The sequence below is a fragment of the Lepisosteus platostomus genome, chromosome 12 (assembly GCF_059453375.1).
Source record: "Lepisosteus platostomus isolate fLepPlt1 chromosome 12, fLepPlt1.hap1, whole genome shotgun sequence".
Lineage (NCBI taxonomy): Eukaryota > Metazoa > Chordata > Actinopteri > Semionotiformes > Lepisosteidae > Lepisosteus > Lepisosteus platostomus.
Genome location: NC_142622.1, coordinates 41793724 through 41811574, shown reverse-complemented (window position 1 = coordinate 41811574; position 17851 = coordinate 41793724). Strand labels below are relative to the sequence as shown.

The window sequence follows — 17851 nt, the reverse complement described above, 5'->3', positions numbered from 1 at the left end:
TCGTCATTCGCCGACAAGAGTTTGTTTTTCAGGATCGCAGCACGACGCGGCCTTTTGGCGGCACAAATAAAAAAAACAACCTTTCTTCACCACTACCCACAGCTAGACGGAGCCCTTTAAATGTTTCGGGTCATGACGTTCTTTTCCAGCCTCTTCTACAGGCTTCTCGGGGAGGATTTCTCAAAGCGCGGCTCACATCCTATTTTTTCCCTACAGAAAACACGAGACCCTAAAGAACTGGAAAGGGCGTGGAATGCAGGGCGAGGCTGAACGGAGAGGCGACGTACTCCTTCACAACACAAATGCACTATTCCAAGGAAACGGACCAAGACAAGGCCAAAAAAGATTATTTTTTTGCTCACATTTTTGTGGTACTGCAAGCCCGACCACGTATGACACTATAAAGTTCAAGTTCAAGTTTATTGTCATTACACTCATATACATGGTATATGGTATAACGAAATGCTATTTAGCTAGCTCTCGGACATAAGTAGTACAAAGAGAAAACAACAACAACAATTGTGTAGCAAAAAAGACAGAGATAACAGGCAATGTGCAAAAAAACAACAACAGGCAATGTGCAAAACAACAAAAAGGTAACAGGTTATGTGCAAAAAAAAAAGCATCAACAGAATAAAATAAAGGGATAGAAATTATAGGGAGTGAGCTTTTGACATGTATGGTAGAGGTAGATAAAGCGTACAATACATATCCGAGACCGGATTTATTCCTGTTCCAGGTCCCTTTTCCCAAGAAAGCCCAGACGTGGGGCTGGATGGTAAAGCAAGAGCACAGGACGGGACGCCTGCTCAAGCCACCTCGAGCAGCAGATCTCAAAACCCCTCGACTGCTGGGCATGAGACCGAGGAGCCAGCCGAGCCAAGGAGTTCAGGCCAGCACTCCTCCACAATCACCCCCGTGTGCTCACAGGGAGAGAGGAATGCAGGACAGGCTGCGGCTCGGGACAGCTGCCAACAACGGCCTGTTTCCGAGGACAGCAAGCACACTGCGGTGTTTTAATAGCAAAAGAGAGAGATTGTAGGGGTTTTGCAGAAAAACACCTCTCTAAAAAAAAAGGGGAAAACCAATTTCTCTGCAAGTCATAGTGAAACGTACCACTACCGATCGAAGATTATTGAAGGTTTTACTAATGCAGCGAGATGCATATTTTTGCTGAGCCATCACAAAACTGGTGCCAAGTTTTACAACGATTGTCTTCCTCTTAAATAATGCAGATACCTGCAGTTGTGCAATTACTTACTTCCAAAGAGGCCATCTTCTCTGTTTTAGACATAAGAGGGTGTTCTCCAGTGGGAGTCCAGAAGGAGCAGAGGCCAGCAGGCCCTACTGGGCAGTAACCACTCGACAATAAGGTGGGAATATTACAAGCGGAGCCGGCTTTACGCTGCTGTGACAGCCTTGGGAAACACCTGACCCGATTCCGATAAACCTCGAACACTTCGGAAATCTGGATAAAATCCTGGGGACAGCTATATGATTTTAAAGGTAAAATTCTGAAGAGGAAAACCAGCATCACCCTAGATATGAAAAGTGGTCTAACAATGAAAAACATGGCCATTTCAAAAAAAGCTTGTGTATTACTACCACATGCAGTGCACAATTATACTGAAAGATAGTCAGTACACAGAATTTATGTATACCATTACCTGTCTTCATACTGAGCATTAAAAAAAATCAGAAACATTGCAATCTTTTGCAGGAGGTGAACTGATGTCGCTCTCTGACAAATTGTCTGAGTGGGGAGCAATGCCAGTGTTCCCAGCTGAAGGAAGCTCAAGAGCAGAGACTGCTTCTCTTCTGCTTTTTAGCGCGTAGTTAACCATGGCTTCTTCCAGTGACGAATTACGTTGATTCACATTCGTCTTCGCCAGCGCGTCTGCTGTAAAGGCAAAGACGAGCAGCCTGTGTGGTCTCTGCCCGAAGCAATAAAAGCTGCCCACGTGTGAAAGCTGTCTCAAGCCTCAAGAGTGAAGCTGGACGAGCACAGCTCTCTGAGCCTGCATTTTAAGGTGCTGCATGGTTTTGCGCTATGTCCTGTCTTGGCTGTATTACAACGGCTATTGTCTAAACTTAATGTCCACGTCTGTTTGCCGGTTCTGCCTATTTTTTCCTCTACTGTTACTGGGTACAGCTGACCGAGTAAGCATTCCATTACATTTGTTGTATACGGCAAATAAAAACTCCTGAATCTAGATGCCAACAGCCACCGCACCCCATCCTGCAAACGAGCCATGTGGCCTGCACTTTGATGCTGCCCATGGAGAGGGCCCACAGTTTTAACAACTCAGTGCTGGGCAGCCAGGTTAGAACACACAGTGCAGGCTGAGCACAGAAGAAGCCATTGTGGATTAAGTGCTTCATTCCAACATCCGCCGCAGACCGAATAGAGTATCAGGCCTGTAAAGGCCTGATTTTCACTTGCAGGGGCAGCCCCTGCAGTCACGCTGGGTGCAGGTATTCTAACAGCAGTATGGGTGCGACATTCAGCGCACTTACCACTAGATTCTTCAATAGCTTCTATCCACAAGCAGTGAGACTGGCGAACACATTTAGCCATCCCCCTCGGACCACACCTACACCATCACCATCTACCTCATTGTAATTTATTTATTGTACGACTCCAGTCATTGTTTACACGTCTGTATTGTTTACATTCAAACTGTCTGCATGTTTACTTGCACATTGTCTAATGTTGTTTGTACATTGTCTTGATGCACTGTTTGCACTTTGTTTTATTTTTTACACTTGTTTTACAATCGAGAGACTTTCTGTAAGTAAGAATTCCATTGTACCAGTACCGGTTACATATGGCAATAAAGTTCAAGTTCAAGTTCAAGGCTAGGAAAGAATAAAAGCTCACAGGCCCATGTGTGACAGAACGTGCACATTAATGGCCATTCTAAGAATCGTGGGGACTTACAGGACATTCCGCTGTGTGGCTATCATGCAAAGCCCATTTCGTGAACAGAGACAGATAATTCAGGAGAGATGGGAAACGAGGGGATCTAGGCCCTAGCTTAATGCCACTGTCTAACTGAATGGCGTCACTCTGAATTAATCCAAACAGCGAGAGCTTGGAAGCCTTTTTGTTTTTGCCCTTCTGCAATGCACATGCATCTGAGCTCAACGGTCTTTCCACAGACAACACCTCAAGTGATCTCAAGTGGTCACTTCAGAGATCAGCGCAGGCTTTCTGCACTGACAGGCACAAGATGATAAAGAAAGCTGAGGCACCCCCCCACCCAGGCGTTTAATCAAACGATCGAACGCGACTTTCAAAAGCCTGGAGAAAGAGAGAACATGACTGTGATTGCATCACGCACGCCACATCAGACCCGGGGGCAGGCGGTAGTTTTCCACATCCTGCAAGCGTGTTTAACTCTGCTAAGAAGGGGGTTAGAACATCAGATCTTCTCGTCTTTCTGCTGCGGTCGGGTGTCGATGACGACCCACAGCACTTCCGTGAGCACACCCAGTCTGACTGAGCGGGGGATCTAGCTGACAGATGCAGGACGAGCAACAAAGAAGCTAATTATAGCCCTGCTTGCTCACTTCACCTTCTGCTTATCCATCACACCGGTCTGCAGGGCAGGGCAGGGCAGAAGGGCAATAATATTGATCGAGATCTCTGCTACCTCCCTCTCATGAGGCAGATGGACGAATTAAAGCGACACTGCAGTTCCAATTTCTCAGACCGGTTACTGAATATCGGTAAGAAAATAAATCAATTGATGGCGCCAAACCGTTTGAGAAATTCCAAATGAAGGTCAAAATCGTGAACCCTGTGACAGTACGGGATCGTAGCAATGCTGTCGCACGTTACTGTGTTGATTTAACTCTCATTGCGGTTTGAAATGCACTCATCAGATTCTTTCTAACCCCGAAATATCAGTTGTAGAGAGTAGCACTGCGGAGCCGGCGATCATTGTTTCATGTGGTGCAAACTGTCAGGACAACAGTATAACTGGCCAGCAGCGAGATCTCCCTGCAGCTCACAAGTGGCAGCCCACTGGAGCTCAGCAGCTGTGAGCCTGGTCAGTCCCTGGATGGGAGACCTCCTGGGAAAGCTGAGGCTGCTGCTGGAAGAGGTGTTAGTGGGGCCAGCAGGGGGCGCTCACCCTGCGGTTCATGTGGGTCCTGATGCCCCAGTATAGTGACGGGGGACACTAGACTGTAAATAGATGCTGACCTTTGGATGACAAGTAAAACCAAGGTCCTGACTCTCCGGTCATTGCCTTCTAAAAAAAATCCCCCTCTGTCAATCGACTTCATCACTGCTCTCCTCCCCACTGAGAGCTGGTGTGTGGGGAGTATACTGGTGCATCATCTACATGAGGGCTGCACACTGGCGGTGGTGGAGGGGATCCCCATTACCTGTAAAGTGCTTTGAGCGAGGTGTCCAGAAAAGCGCTATAGAAATGTACGGAATTATTTTACTAGTAGTGAAACACTTATAGTGCACCACTGTAAAAGGTAAGAAGATATTGAATAATTCATAAACACTAGAGAATCACAGATCCGGCATCCTGGGCTCAGCTCTCACTTGTCTGTGCAGAGTCTGCAGGCTCTGCGTTTGCTCAGGGTTCCTCACAGCAGCACTGCCTGTGGGATTGCAGCAAGAGGGTTGGACGAGCACAACAGTCCTCTTCTCGGCTGGGGCCGTTCCCACACACTTGAGCCGATGAGATGGGGCCAGGTGGCTCAGTCGTTTGAGCACTGTGCTGCCACCTCCAGGGCAGGCAGCTCAAATCTCTGCCCCCCCCCGCCCGGACAAAAGGCAGGCAGCGACGCCACATTTCGGCTGATGGCTAAACCAATGACCGCGAGACTGCTGTAACTTCATGAATCAATTCGGTTTCTTTTTTTTTTCCCCCAGGTTCTATTAGAAAAACTAAAGCGCGCCAGCAAAAAAAACATCACATCAAGCCACCTGCACAACTCGTACTACTGTGTGGGTGTGGGGAGCAGAGAGACGGGAGGTGCAGAATTCAAACGGGCTTCTCTAGTAACTCCAGTGCTGAGAATATCCGCTTAGTATAGGTAGTATAGGTCCTGCCTAAAACTGCTGTCATCAGATCTCCCCCATATACAACTGCTTTAAAAAGGCCTTAGAAGAAAGAACAATCCAAGGAAATGGCCTTCAACCACACTGGTGTGGGCTGGCAAGATGTAATCGCTGAAATCCTCAGAACGCAGGTGTTACCTGCTGTTGAAGTGTTCTCAGGAACACACGAGTATCACCAGCCCCCTGGCTCTTGTCCCAGATAGCCATCATCCCCTCCCCCATCAAGACTGGAGCAGAAGAGGCCCTTTTTACAAGAGCTATTTAAACGTTCTCAAAGAAAACCCCGAACAACTGAACCCCACCGCCACAGCCAGCACATCTTGGCCCTGTGGATTAACTGGTTCGGGGAAGATGAAGAATGGACTTACCAGTTCCTATGTACCCTTTAAAGCGTTCCGAGAGCCGATCCACGAATGCACTAACGATATCTATACCCATCAACGCCACCTGGAAAAGAAGGAGAAAACACGTGCAAAAAAAGGTTAAAACGATACTGAATCAAGCAGACCATTTCCTTTACAGTTCTAATGTTAGAAACCAATGTCCACACCATCATGGCTCGTAGGCTGGAAACAGACTTTCAAGTAAAATCAGTTTTGCCTTTTATTACATGTGGATAGGATACTAAAACTACAGACCCATCCTAGGCGATACTGGTAACACTGGGCCAAGAAAACACAGTACTAGGACTTTACAGACGGTTCGATCAGTGAATGAACTTGTCCTACGGAGCCCTGAGAGCACAGGTTCAAAGCTGGGTAACAGCACAAACCACATGTGACTGGACCCCAGGGAACAGTCAGAGCCATAAGCCGAGACTTCACACCATCAGAAAAAAAAAGGTTCAAATGGAATTTATTTTGGGGGGAAAATTCAATTAAAAGGTTACCACCGGGTTACCAAACAGCTCAAGCTATTGAAGACAGCACTGGTGCCAGCCTGGCCTATGTCATGAGCCAATTGTGACTAGAATTACCCAGGCAGTGGTGCACAGCTGGCTAAAAACAGTGACTTCGCCGAGTCTGTGCACACCTGCATGCCGGCAGTGACATCACCACGAAAAGCACTGCTCCTCCAATCAGAGACAACTCTCCTGTAAGGCCAAGTGAAGCAGTCAGCTTGTCAAACTGCTCAGACAGACAGATGTGTGAGAAGACAGCACGCTCCACAGGAACTGTGCAACAGTAGTAATTCCATTATAGAGCAGATATGAGAAAAACATCAATTAGGAATTTCAAACTTCACCTTTACGGTGCAATTTGCATTCTGAAAAGCTCTGTTCATTCAGATCTTCGTTTTGCAAAAACTAATAAATCGGTATAAGCACAACTTACACTAGAGGCATTGCAACTTCCCAGATAGAACCAATCAGCATTCTGTCTATACAAGATCCAACAAGCAGAGCTCCCTAGTCCGACAGTAGTGCAAACCTGGTTTTAATTACTATACTTTACATTTCTGGTCAGCTATGAAATCTGACAAGCACAGACTTTCTTTTTGGATACATTTTTAAAAATGTCTGCATATCCTTCCCCAGAACTAATGACCCAAAAGTTTAAATATCAATTACTGCACCGCAGGTTTGGAACAAATGAAAACTGGATGCTTTGATGGGACTGAAAGAATCCATGTAAACTGGGGTTTGACCAGGAAACCACTGGCCAAAGAAAAGGCTGTGCTTTTACTTAGCAAATGCATTACCTTGTTGTGGGAAGAAACATTTATATGCAGTTTCCAGTTACCGAGCTGCAGGATCTTAAGGCAAAACTGCGACTCGCCTGCCAGGATCAAGTCAAGATCCCTTTTCGAACATTCAAAACAAATTGCAGCAGCTACGCACTGAACTAGCATTTGAGCAAACATACTGCAATGTAAAAGCGTTATAGCTCAAACCCAAATTTTCTTTTTCCCCAACCTGTAACCGCCGCAGTTCAGAGTCCGCTTCTGCTAGAGCCAAAAGCAGTGCAGTCTTGGCCCCTGACGAGACTCCAATGGAGCCCTGTGCCAACACATCTGGAGAAGAACCAACATACACACTACAAAGAAAGAGGCAAAAACTATTAGCTTGGTTGCTGTGCTTGTAGCTCACTGACCCAAGAATTCAGCGAGCTTTTCTTAAAGGACCTCGGGGAGCCTGCTTCCACAACATCACCGGGGAGCCGACGCCAACAATGTCATAATACCTGTGTCCCGAGGAAGGCCAGGATTCACCGGCACGCCTCCAGTGACATTTTTACATTCCCACTTCCTGCATTCGTCAGGGCAGCGCTCGCTGAAGCCAATAAACCTAAACACACAATGGCTTGGTGCAAATTGATCCCCCCCCCCCAGAAAACATATGAAGGCCGATTTCCTTCACAAAAATAAAATACGCCAAGAAATGGTAGCAGACAGACAGGAAATCAAATTAAAATTAAGGATCAGCAGAGATCGCCCACTTATACTCTATTATATGACATTCGTATTTGCAATGCTGTCGTTTCCCCATACACAATGCCAGGAACCCTTCAGATCCATGTGGCTTGTATGCTGCCTCATTGCAGCAGCAGCAGCGACAGAAAGGTAAATTTTTTTAAAAAAAGCTGTCTGTTGGGTCATTACCAGAGCAATAACCCATCAGCTCATTTCCCATTAAGGAAGGAGAATTCAGTGTCCCACTGCTCTGCATTTTTTCCTGCATTAATAGCTCTGGGAGGGGCTATACGGAAAGATATTAAAAGATGAAAAAGAGAAGGGTGGGGGTGGTTCATTATTTTCATATCATGAAGAGCATTCAGACTGGTCGTCTAAAAGCTTTATTGAGAAGGTTAACATGCTACTGAGCCCAAGAAGCAAAGCCCTGACTATCTTCTCTTTTCTGTAGTAATACTCTCACAGTCAACACTGACTGCTCTGGACTGCAGAGCTGGAAGCCTGCTAATAAATGTTAACCAACCTAGTTCTTAAACTAAACTGTATTTGTTTAGACTGCCCATCTTATTCCTTTAAAACTTCCTTCTGTTTTTATGCTCGGCACTGTGCAACAAGAGCTGCGAGATACTCACATCTATCGGCAATGGCACAATACATAATGCACAATTCCCAAAAATTCCATCAACCGGTTATTTTTATCTGGAACACCAAATGGATCAGCAATCCACTTAAAGAAGATGTTTGCAAATGAGGTATCTCATCCAGCAATCTGGCTTCTTTCAACACAGTACTGACTTGTGGCAGTTTCCAACTCCCACAACTCCTTGTGTAAAGTGCCTTTTACTCACTCCTGTTTCACTGTTGAGCTGGAAGCACACTGGATGATGGACTGTTAGTATCTGAGGATGTCACAACTTCCATCAGGAGTCTTCTCAGTTCAAGACTAAGAAGATAAAGCTCTCAGCTTGACAGGGGAGAACACTGAGTTTGAGCACAGGAACATTCTTGCTGCTGTGAAATCTGTCCATTGAGGAGAGACTAAGTTGTAGACTTAGCAATGCCTTTATTTATATTCTACACTTTTAATTATACAGTCAAAGATGTGTGCTCTTTAATTGTTCTACAATGTGGTCTAAGAAGATGAAAAGGCGTGTCCTCATGAACCAGCGTCTCCTCGTCAGCTCCTTCAACCTCAGCGTTTCCCATTGTACATCTCTAGTTTGTTTCTGCTACAGCTGCACGTCAAACCTCGCAGCCTGTGTTCTTCTGCCTGGTGTTTGCCCAGTCTTGAATGCTAAATTATGAATTTCCACTGCAGCTTTGTTTTCTAACCTGTCGTTTCAGTAGTCCCTTTAAACTCGGCTCATTCAGCAACAATGCCAGATCCTAAGATTTTACTCCTTCCTGTAAACTGGACCCTGTTCCGTTTAATCATTTCAAATGTTCAAAAATGGCTTCTCTTCAGGTGGCAAAATGCAGAGGAAGAAAGCTAACGGATGCAGACAGCCAAGCTATATTGTTCAATGGGGCGTTTGAAAATAAATAATTAATCCATTTTAAAGTTTTAAGGGTGGCTTAAAACAAATCTCTTTAAAAACCATTTTTTTTTTTGCTATGCAAATATCAGGCAGCAGTCAGTACGAAAGGGAATTTTTCCAATTACACCCATTCCTCAAATTATAAACAAATTCTCAGTGAAAATCTGCTCGTAAGGTTAACATTTGTAAAGCGACATCATAAAAAACGAAATTCAACTTCAAACCGCGCATCCGAGAGGATGCGAGAAAAGAACCTCGGCAAAGCTCGAACACAGCCCAGCTTGTCAGAGAGAAAACTCGCTCGTGAAATGGAAAAAAAAAAAACGAGTAGGAATTACTACATCTCACAGCAGCGAAAACTCATTCAATGGTTGCTCATATAGCGGGCGACTGCTGTGCAAAGAATATCTTGTGAACTCACGGTTTTTCCACAAAAAAGCAAAAGCTTTTTGTTCATAAAGTTCACAAGCCTTTTCCCCCCAGAAGACTATGCGCTTAGCCCAGGAGAGCACAAGTGAAAGTGGCTTCGATTAAGCAGTGATGGACTTTAAACAGATGGGCAACTGCTTCCAGACCTACTCCTCGGTTTCAGAGAACTCTATTGTGGGTGTGTGGTTACACATTAACAACAGGGGGAGTTCAGAAAGAAAATAAAACCTTTTATTGCCACTGGTCAAAAAAAATCTACAATAATGTTTTATCATTATACTGTACTGTGTACCTATGGTGTAGGTCACACAGAAAACGGCTTTCCTATGTGCCTATCTGACCAAGAAACAGTTTTGACAGTTAACTTCACTACTCATTTTCCACTCAGAATCTATTCGACAAATCTGATAGGGGGGAAAAAACGTTCATAATATATCAAGGCTATGAAATCTTGGATTTTTTTCCCACAGCGACAGAAAGGACATCTGAAAACATCTTTACCAGTGTTCCTCAGGAACATCTCCAAAACCACAATACAGTACCAGCATAGCCTACACACCAATCAAACCATTAGTTATACTAGCTACAAATACTGAAGGATTACAAGACAGTGTGTAAGGCTCAGAGAGGATGAAAATATAGATTAAGACCTTACAGATTTCAAATCATACCACTTTGAAAAACCACCCACTGCACAGCATTAGTGCAAGTAGTCCTAGCTCTCCCATGTTGAAACTGTGCATAGTCCCAGCGATGCTTAGCTCCCGGCCTGTATGGATATGATGTTTGAATGCTGACGTCACTGCTGTGCCGCTGAGCAGTGGCAGAACTCCAGAGGGGTATCAGCCAAAGAGAAGAATTACCAGCTGCTGGCGTGGGAGTGAGTGGACATCCCTTTTAGAAAGGCTGGCCTTTGGCTCGTTTACAGAACCCGCCTTCACTCTAGTCCAAAAAAACCAACAAACCTGATGTCAAATATTGTCTGCTCCCATTTTCACATTACAACGCATCTGTCTTAGTGCGGGGAAACTGAAACAACATTTTGACGTTTCCCTTGAAGGAACGCTGCTTTGCCAGTCCTTCGGCAAACTCCCTGGTATGGTATCCAAACTCGCACCTAATGCAACGCATAAGGTCGTGGTTTTCGGTACGAACTGCTTCAGTGGCTACAGACCTAATGACATAATAATAATAATAATAATAATAATAATAATAATAATTGCTTACACTTATATAGCGCTTTTTCTGGACACTCCACTCAAAGCGCTTTACAGGTAATGGGGACTCCCCTCCACCACCACCAGTGTGCAGCCCCACCTGGATGATGCGACGGCAGCCATAGTGCGCCAGAACGCTCACCACACATCAGCTCTCAGTGGGGAGGAGAGCAGAGTAATGAAGCCAATTCACAGAGGGGGATTGTTAGGAGGCCATGATTGATAACAGCCGATGGGGAAATTTGGCCAGGATGCCGGGGTTACACCCCTACTCTTTTCGAGAAACACCCTGGGATTTTTAATGACCACAGAGAGTCAGGACCTCGGTTTTACGTCTCATCCGAAGGACGGCGCCTGTTTACAGTATAGTGTCCCCGTCACTACACTGGGGCATTAGGACCCACATGAGCCGCAGGGTGAGCGCCCCCTGCTGGCCCCACTAACGCCTCTTCCAGCAGCAACCTTAGTTTTTCCCAGGAGGTCTCCCATCCAGGTACTGACCAGGCTCACACCTGCTTAGCTTCAGTGGGTTGCCAGTTGTGAGTTGCAGGGTGATATGGCTGCTGGCTATATTCCTGACTAATTGAGAATAGGAACACCGGAATAACTCCTCCCCCCCGACACACACAGTCTCCAAACCCCTCTGGAACAAAGAGGGATACGTACTGGTCCCGGCAATGCAAGGAGTTAAATTAAGGCACGTCGCACTCCACTAAAAGATTAAAAGACTTGATAAAAGCGACATTTAATATTTATAGACTCCACTGCGCTGTGCCTGGTTCCAGACCCTTGAGCACGCGTAACATGGAGGAGAGCAGAATTCACCTTCACACGTCTGGCATTCTGTTGGATGGCCAGCAGTCGGGGTCACACCATACATTAGTTCAAGGAAGTCAAAGGGGTTTTTTAAAACAACCTGGAGTGTACAGCTCACTTCATTGTTCCCTACATTCATTGCAGGCATATGGTTTCTCCAGATTAACAATAGTAAAGGGCATCTGTATTTACGTTCTGCAGGGCTTTAAAAAAACAAGGTGCTCGATTTGCAGAGAGTAACCTGCTAAATGTCACACACCGCGAAGGAAAAGACACACATTGCAGGTGCGGCCATAAAATAGTGAAAAGATTCAGGTAGGTCTCAGTTTATTCGGAGGGGATGCATTCCTGAAAACGGATGCATAATTCAAAAACGCATAAATTAGAAACTACATCCGCATAAAAATGAGCGTAAACAGAGAGGAATGAATTCCAGGCTCCATGTCCAACCAGAGTTTTTGCACACTCAAATAAAAATAATTAAATACGTTTAATGATGTTTATAGTGGTATACTAAAAGCTATTTTTAAACAATGTTAATTTCACACAAAAGGAGAAGGACAGACTGCTGGTGTGTACACGGACACGTCTGCCCTGTGCAAATATATTCAATCCTTTTACTTTCAGCGAGTCTTTTCAACGCCATTATAAAATCTGACCCTATAGTTTCTTATATAAGGCTTTAGCTGATCGTAAACTGTTTATTTCAGGTGTTGTGTTTATTGAATGTTCAGTCCAAGTGCCAGCTTTTCGAACATTTCGGGCGGGCTCGTTGTCAAAGGGCAGTTCTCTGCCCTTGTTTCCACCTTTAACACAAAAGAATAATGGAGCCTTAATAGTAAGAAATCTTTAATAGAGTGCCTGCACTGCATTCATGCTCATCCAGTTACAGTTAAGGGCGTCTTCAACGTCCAGCGATTACATTGCCCACGAGGGTGAAACCTGGCGCCCGACATGATGAAAGCCTTCAAAAACGTCGTGTTCTGTTAAGAATAATGAATTCTGTGAAACCCAATTTAAAGATTGCTTCACACCACCTCACTGGGTTTTAGGGCTTTACTTTTTGGCTAGAATTAAAAAGCCATCTTAAGAGATTAAACCAGAAGTGTGTCTGAACAGTGAGATGACGGGAGATGAACAGAGGGTGGAAGGGACACCTGAGTGGTCTCTGTGTCAGTGTTGTGCGTCACCCAGGTACAACAGGGCAGGTGCAGTGTGCATTTCCTGTCACGATGAGAGGTCACAACAATGAAAAACCTCGTAGCAGGAACTGAAACAAAAAAGGAGAATAGAGGCAGGCCAGCTCAAGGCTCTGGGCTGGAAGAGGGGTTGTGCATCTATTTGGGGCCCTGCTGGGTCTTTTAAGGACACAGGAAGTCAGTGTTTTTGCTGTGGAGAGCGCTAGCTGCACAGGAAGTGACCTCAGAGAACTGGTTGCCCCCTACAGCACGATAACTTTCTATGCTTTAACACGCTGGACTGACACTGACCCACTTCATGCCTGCCAGACTTTCTCCAGTCCAGAACAGTTACCCAGCAGACACAGAGATACTAAAGTATTACATCAACAAAACGGCGAGCAAATATTACATGTCAAAGGCACAATGGGCTAAAAAATTAGAGCTTATTTACAAAATACTGGCAGCATTGGTTGAAAACCAACAGTTGTGAATACAATAGTTATTTATAGAAATACTTCTACAACTGAAGATCATCTTGGACACTATGATCAGGTGCCCTGAGCTCAGAAAGACTGAGCTAGTTTGGAGAAGCTGCATTTGGCAGCTCTGAGCAGCTTTTCTGTTACTATGCCTATGTTTTTCTAATATCACCATAGATAATAACCCAAATGTCTTTTTTGGAAAGTCTTCGAAAAAAAGACAGACTAGACTTCTTCCTTTCCTTTGCGGCCCTGTCTGAATCAGGAGGGAGACAGAGGTACCTGGTGAGCGTCAGGACAAAGCATGAAACCCTTAGAAAGCTATGACCAATCAAACACATAACATACCACGTTTCTTAGCAAATGTGTTCTTTTCATCAGAGCCCTTCACATCATTTATCAGAAACTCTGCCCATCACAACGCCCAGAATCCATTAACAACGTAGTTAACAGTTGTTTTTGCGGCATGTTTAAAAGGGAGATCTGCTCTCCGTTGAATAAAAAGGTCCTTTTAGAAGGAGAACAGGGACTTGATACCAGAGCACATATCAACACCTCCCCCTGCAATATCCTAAACTCTCCATCACATGTCTTCTGAAGGACAGATTCTGTTTTGATTAGTGATAAAGCCTTAGGGCTGCCAGAGCAAGATTCTGATTTAGACTAGAGGACATGCAATTTTTTTTACAAGGAGGTTCAGAGTTGACAGTCTTTTATCAGAGTCCTGTTCATGATAGCGCTGCAGAGCAATCAGAACACAGCTGTTTCCATCCTTAGAGAGGGTTAAATTTCTCCTTCCCGGTTACTGTAGAAAGGGCTGAAACCATGCACTTGCTTACCAGCAATCATTACAACAGCACACAGACATGAGCTTAAGGGGCACTTTCACTCTGAGCCTGACATGCCACACGCTCGTGTCAGTATCCCATCCTCCACTGCAGCAGACAAACGTAATTACCTGATGTAATTCAGGTTATTAGTGGGATCTCTTCCCCCGTTATTTTACTTAAAGGGGAACCGCAACACTATTTTTATTCCAGGGTTAGAAAGAATCGGCACTGACGAGTGAATTTCAAACCACGGTGAAAGGAAAATCTACACAGTAACGTGCAAAACCTCCAATTTTTCCCATCACAAAATAGCCAAAACATCCAGGTCTGCGCAGTGCCGGATTCTGTGATTCAGAAGGAGGCAACAAAACTTTTGGTGATGTGAACTGGCCCTATGACAGTGTAAACAAGCAGGCTTGTGAATACATCTCTTTTAATCCAACAGAAATATTGCTCTCGCCTTTGGGCTCTTTGGCGATTTTGTGCTTAATTCCAAATTTGGACAATTTTGCAATGACGTCAATGGATTTATTTTGTTACGGAGATTTAATAACCGGTTTGAAAAATTGGTACTGCAGTTCCCCTTATCACAAGAAAACGGTTTTCAACCCTAACTTTAGACCCTCGAATCACCACATTGCAACACTAAAAAGCCAAGGGAAAAGGCAACAGGAACCTTTTGCAGTAGTCTGGAGACTACTGAAACAATTTAAATAGTTCTCATAAGGGTTTTGTACTCCAGCAATAATTCAGATCACAAATGTTTTTAAAAGTCTTTGATTAAGCCAAACACATGGCCTGAAACACCACACGTGTCAGAGCAACTGAGTAGGCCAGATTTTGACAGGTAAATAAAATGCCCCTTGTCTATTATGAACCCACACTTTCATAAGAAACCTACAGTGAGCGCTGCCACCTCAAACTGAGGCACAGGTGCAGCGCTTTCGCCGTCTCATTCTCCCTTCTGCTCCGAACAGCTAACCTGCAAGACACAGGCGATGCGACAAAGGCTTAGTCCACAGAGATAATGTAGAGACCTGCTGTGAACCCTCCTGTGTTCCTCAGAGAGCTGTCCCCCATTCTGCAAGTTCCTGAGCCACTTGAGCTTCAGCGCTAATTCGGTAACTGCAGAATCATGGCCTCCTCGAGGCTCCTGAAGCATCATGGGACGGCCTCAAGCAGCAGAGATGCTCTGGACCGGCAGGAATCTTGGGTAGCCGGAAGGGGGCCTATACGCTCCGTAATAAGGAGGAGCTGCTTTCGCATCGTAAGGGGGTCACGAATGAAGTTGTACTCCTCCTCTTTCTAGAGCACAACTGCTTAACAAGAACCTGTCTTTAAACAATACCTAATATGAATCAATAAAAGTGTCTGGGAGCTTCATTCACTTAAAAAAAAAAAAATCTGTCAGGCCATTTCCATCTCTATCATTTTCAAACACCACTACGATTTCACTCCCTGCACGTGATGGAAAAGGTGCATGATCTGATTTGCATTGTCACCAAGCCCTCCTCACGCATACCGACCAGTTTCCTGTCTGGAGATGAACGACAGTCCCGATTACACGTCTCCAACAGGCAGGTTTCCTCCACGTATGAGTAGCTGTGAGAAATTCAGCTTGAAACCTGCCCTGCTGTTTTCCTCCCATGCTCATGCTTGAGCTGTTGCAGCAGATGCAGTGGGGGCAGGCACTGTCTGACGAGATGGCCTTTTCCTACAACGATGAGCTGGCTTCTCTTTCAGGAGCAGATGTTTGACAAAAACAAAAGTGGCGAAATGGGAACCTAAACCTCCTGCGTTTTTAGTTCATACCACTTCAACCAAAAACTGACAGGTTCTTTTTTCCCAGATAGGATACCTAACATAAAGACCTAAAGGCATGCAACAAGAAAGCTCTTGAGATGCAATCTAGATTTTAAACACATAAACTCATGGATTCAATTTCAATTCCGTCTTTGGCGTCCATACTCAACCACGTATTAAAAGGCATAAAATAAACTACCAGGCAAAACAGGGCATGATTTAGGGCAAGCTGAACCTTTTCACCCCATTTACAAAAATACGTCTACCAAGACCGAGGTTAAGTCATATCATGACAGACAACTACCCAACCCTCACCTCACCCACCTGTAGGTGAATCGGACCGACAGAAGGGACAGGTGGGGGATGGATTCAGGTTTAGGACAGACGGGGGAGATGGAGCCCAGGACGACTGAGGACAATGCGATGCTAGGCAGCCTGTCAATATTCGGTGTTGGGTTGCATTTGACATAACAATGACATGCTATTAGAGGTCATTTTCTGCACAAAGACCCCATCTTCCACACCAGAATAAGGCCTCCTGCTTGGAAACGTCCTCCGATGTCCCTCTCAGGGAAAGGACTGATCAGCGCCCGCAAAACCGAACATTTTCTCAACAAAATGAAAACACGTCCTTTCTTCCATCCTCCAGGCACCCCCCCCCCCCCCCCCGTGGGGATAAGAAATGCTGGGTCCCCAAAAAACACTCCCCAACCCGCGTCACCTTAACCCTTACCTTGTAATTACTGGAGTTAACCCACCCCGTTAACTCGTCGATAGTTTTATCCAGGCGAGCCTTCTCCTGCTCCACATCCGCCGACCGGTGCGCATCGCTGAGGTAGTCGATCAGCTCTTGGCCGACCTGCAGCCGCCGGGTCACGTCCTTCTGCAATACTTGCTGGTAAAAATAGTCCATGTTGTCATTTTCCTCCATTGTTGTTGTTGTTGTGGCGCGACGTGTCCCACAGACTGAAGAAGTTCGCGTTTCCCTTCAAGTCCTCACGACACAGCGGCGCACGGACTCGCATGAACCCCCTGCTCGTTTCCGTCTTCCGACACTTTTAAGAAAACTTCGGGAAAGTGGCGTCCCAACTTGCGAGAGGAGTTCTTGCCGTCCCCAGATGATAACTTCCCTTTTTTGTGTGTGTGTGCCTAGCCCAACGCCAAAGCCGAAAATAAAATCCAGCCCGATGAGGTTACGTGTGAGGAGTAACTAGAAACGCACCCCTAGGCTTCACCTCGATCTCTCCCTGCTGCTGCTCTTCGGCTCTCCTTTAAGGCTCACAACCCTCGACCGACGGCGGAGACGCCGCTCCGCTTCCCACCACAGGCCCGGCGCCCCCACTCCACTATTTTCATCGGGGTTAAATCGCCACTGGAGACGGCCGTTCGCTACAGGCGACGTTTCTCATTCGGGTCTCCCGATCGCGGCCTCCTTTGTTCCGTCCTCCTCCTCCCCCTCGGGGACTCCTCCTCACCCCCTCGGCTCTCGATTACTCCCAATCCCAAAACAACACCCCCCTCAGCGTGCAGGATAGGCGGGCGGTCCCGGCCTCCCCCGTCTCTCGGCTCGGACTGGAGACCCGCAGGCTGCGGCCCACTGAAAAGAGAGGTAGGCCCAGAGGGGTCCTTGCGCTGCGCACAGCTGCCCGCCGCTCCGCCTGACCGTTATTCCAGAGCCTGCGAGGGGGGGGAGGGCGGCTTTTCGCGCTGCTCAACCGCCCGGGAGGAGGCACCCCGGGGCGCTGAAGGCCGAGTTATTGCAGGGTTCTTTGATTCCCCCCCCCTCCCCCTTTTGTTTTTTGTTTTAGACTGGGGTCGTGTCTGCAAGTGGCCGATTTCTCTTCTTATCCGCTTAAGTGAATGAAGGGTCAGAGCTCTGGCCCGGCAGGAGGAAAGAAAAAATTAAAGATCAGCCAGGGACACGATTGTTTTTGGAAATGTGGCGGTGAGCCTTTCGTTAAAGAAACGTCTTTTGGCGATTCGTTCGAAGAGGCAAGCTTTTCTGAAGAACTACTGTGCGGTACTGGGGTTTTTGTTTTTTCGAAATTTACCTCTTCCCC

At 46.0% G+C, this 17851-nt stretch overlaps 1 protein-coding gene across 29 annotated transcripts in view; it reads right to left on the bottom strand.

Annotated features, from left to right (window-relative positions):
- The window catches only part of clasp2 (cytoplasmic linker associated protein 2), a 106572-nt gene extending 88721 nt beyond the window's left edge, over positions 1-17851 (bottom strand). For 7 of the 29 annotated variants that reach the window (XM_088601983.1, XM_088601990.1, XM_088601988.1 and 4 more), the window contains exons 1-2: positions 16525-17850; positions 5455-5533 (exon numbers count right to left, since the gene is read on the bottom strand). In XM_088601983.1, coding sequence (XP_088458109.1) covers positions 5455-5533; positions 16525-16722 — 277 coding nt within the window. In that variant the 5' untranslated portion in view covers positions 16723-17850. Of the gene's footprint in view, positions 1-5454; positions 5534-16524 lie in introns of all 29 variants that reach the window. The other 22 variants (XM_088601986.1, XM_088601996.1, XM_088602000.1 and 19 more) reach the window with 6 other exon arrangements.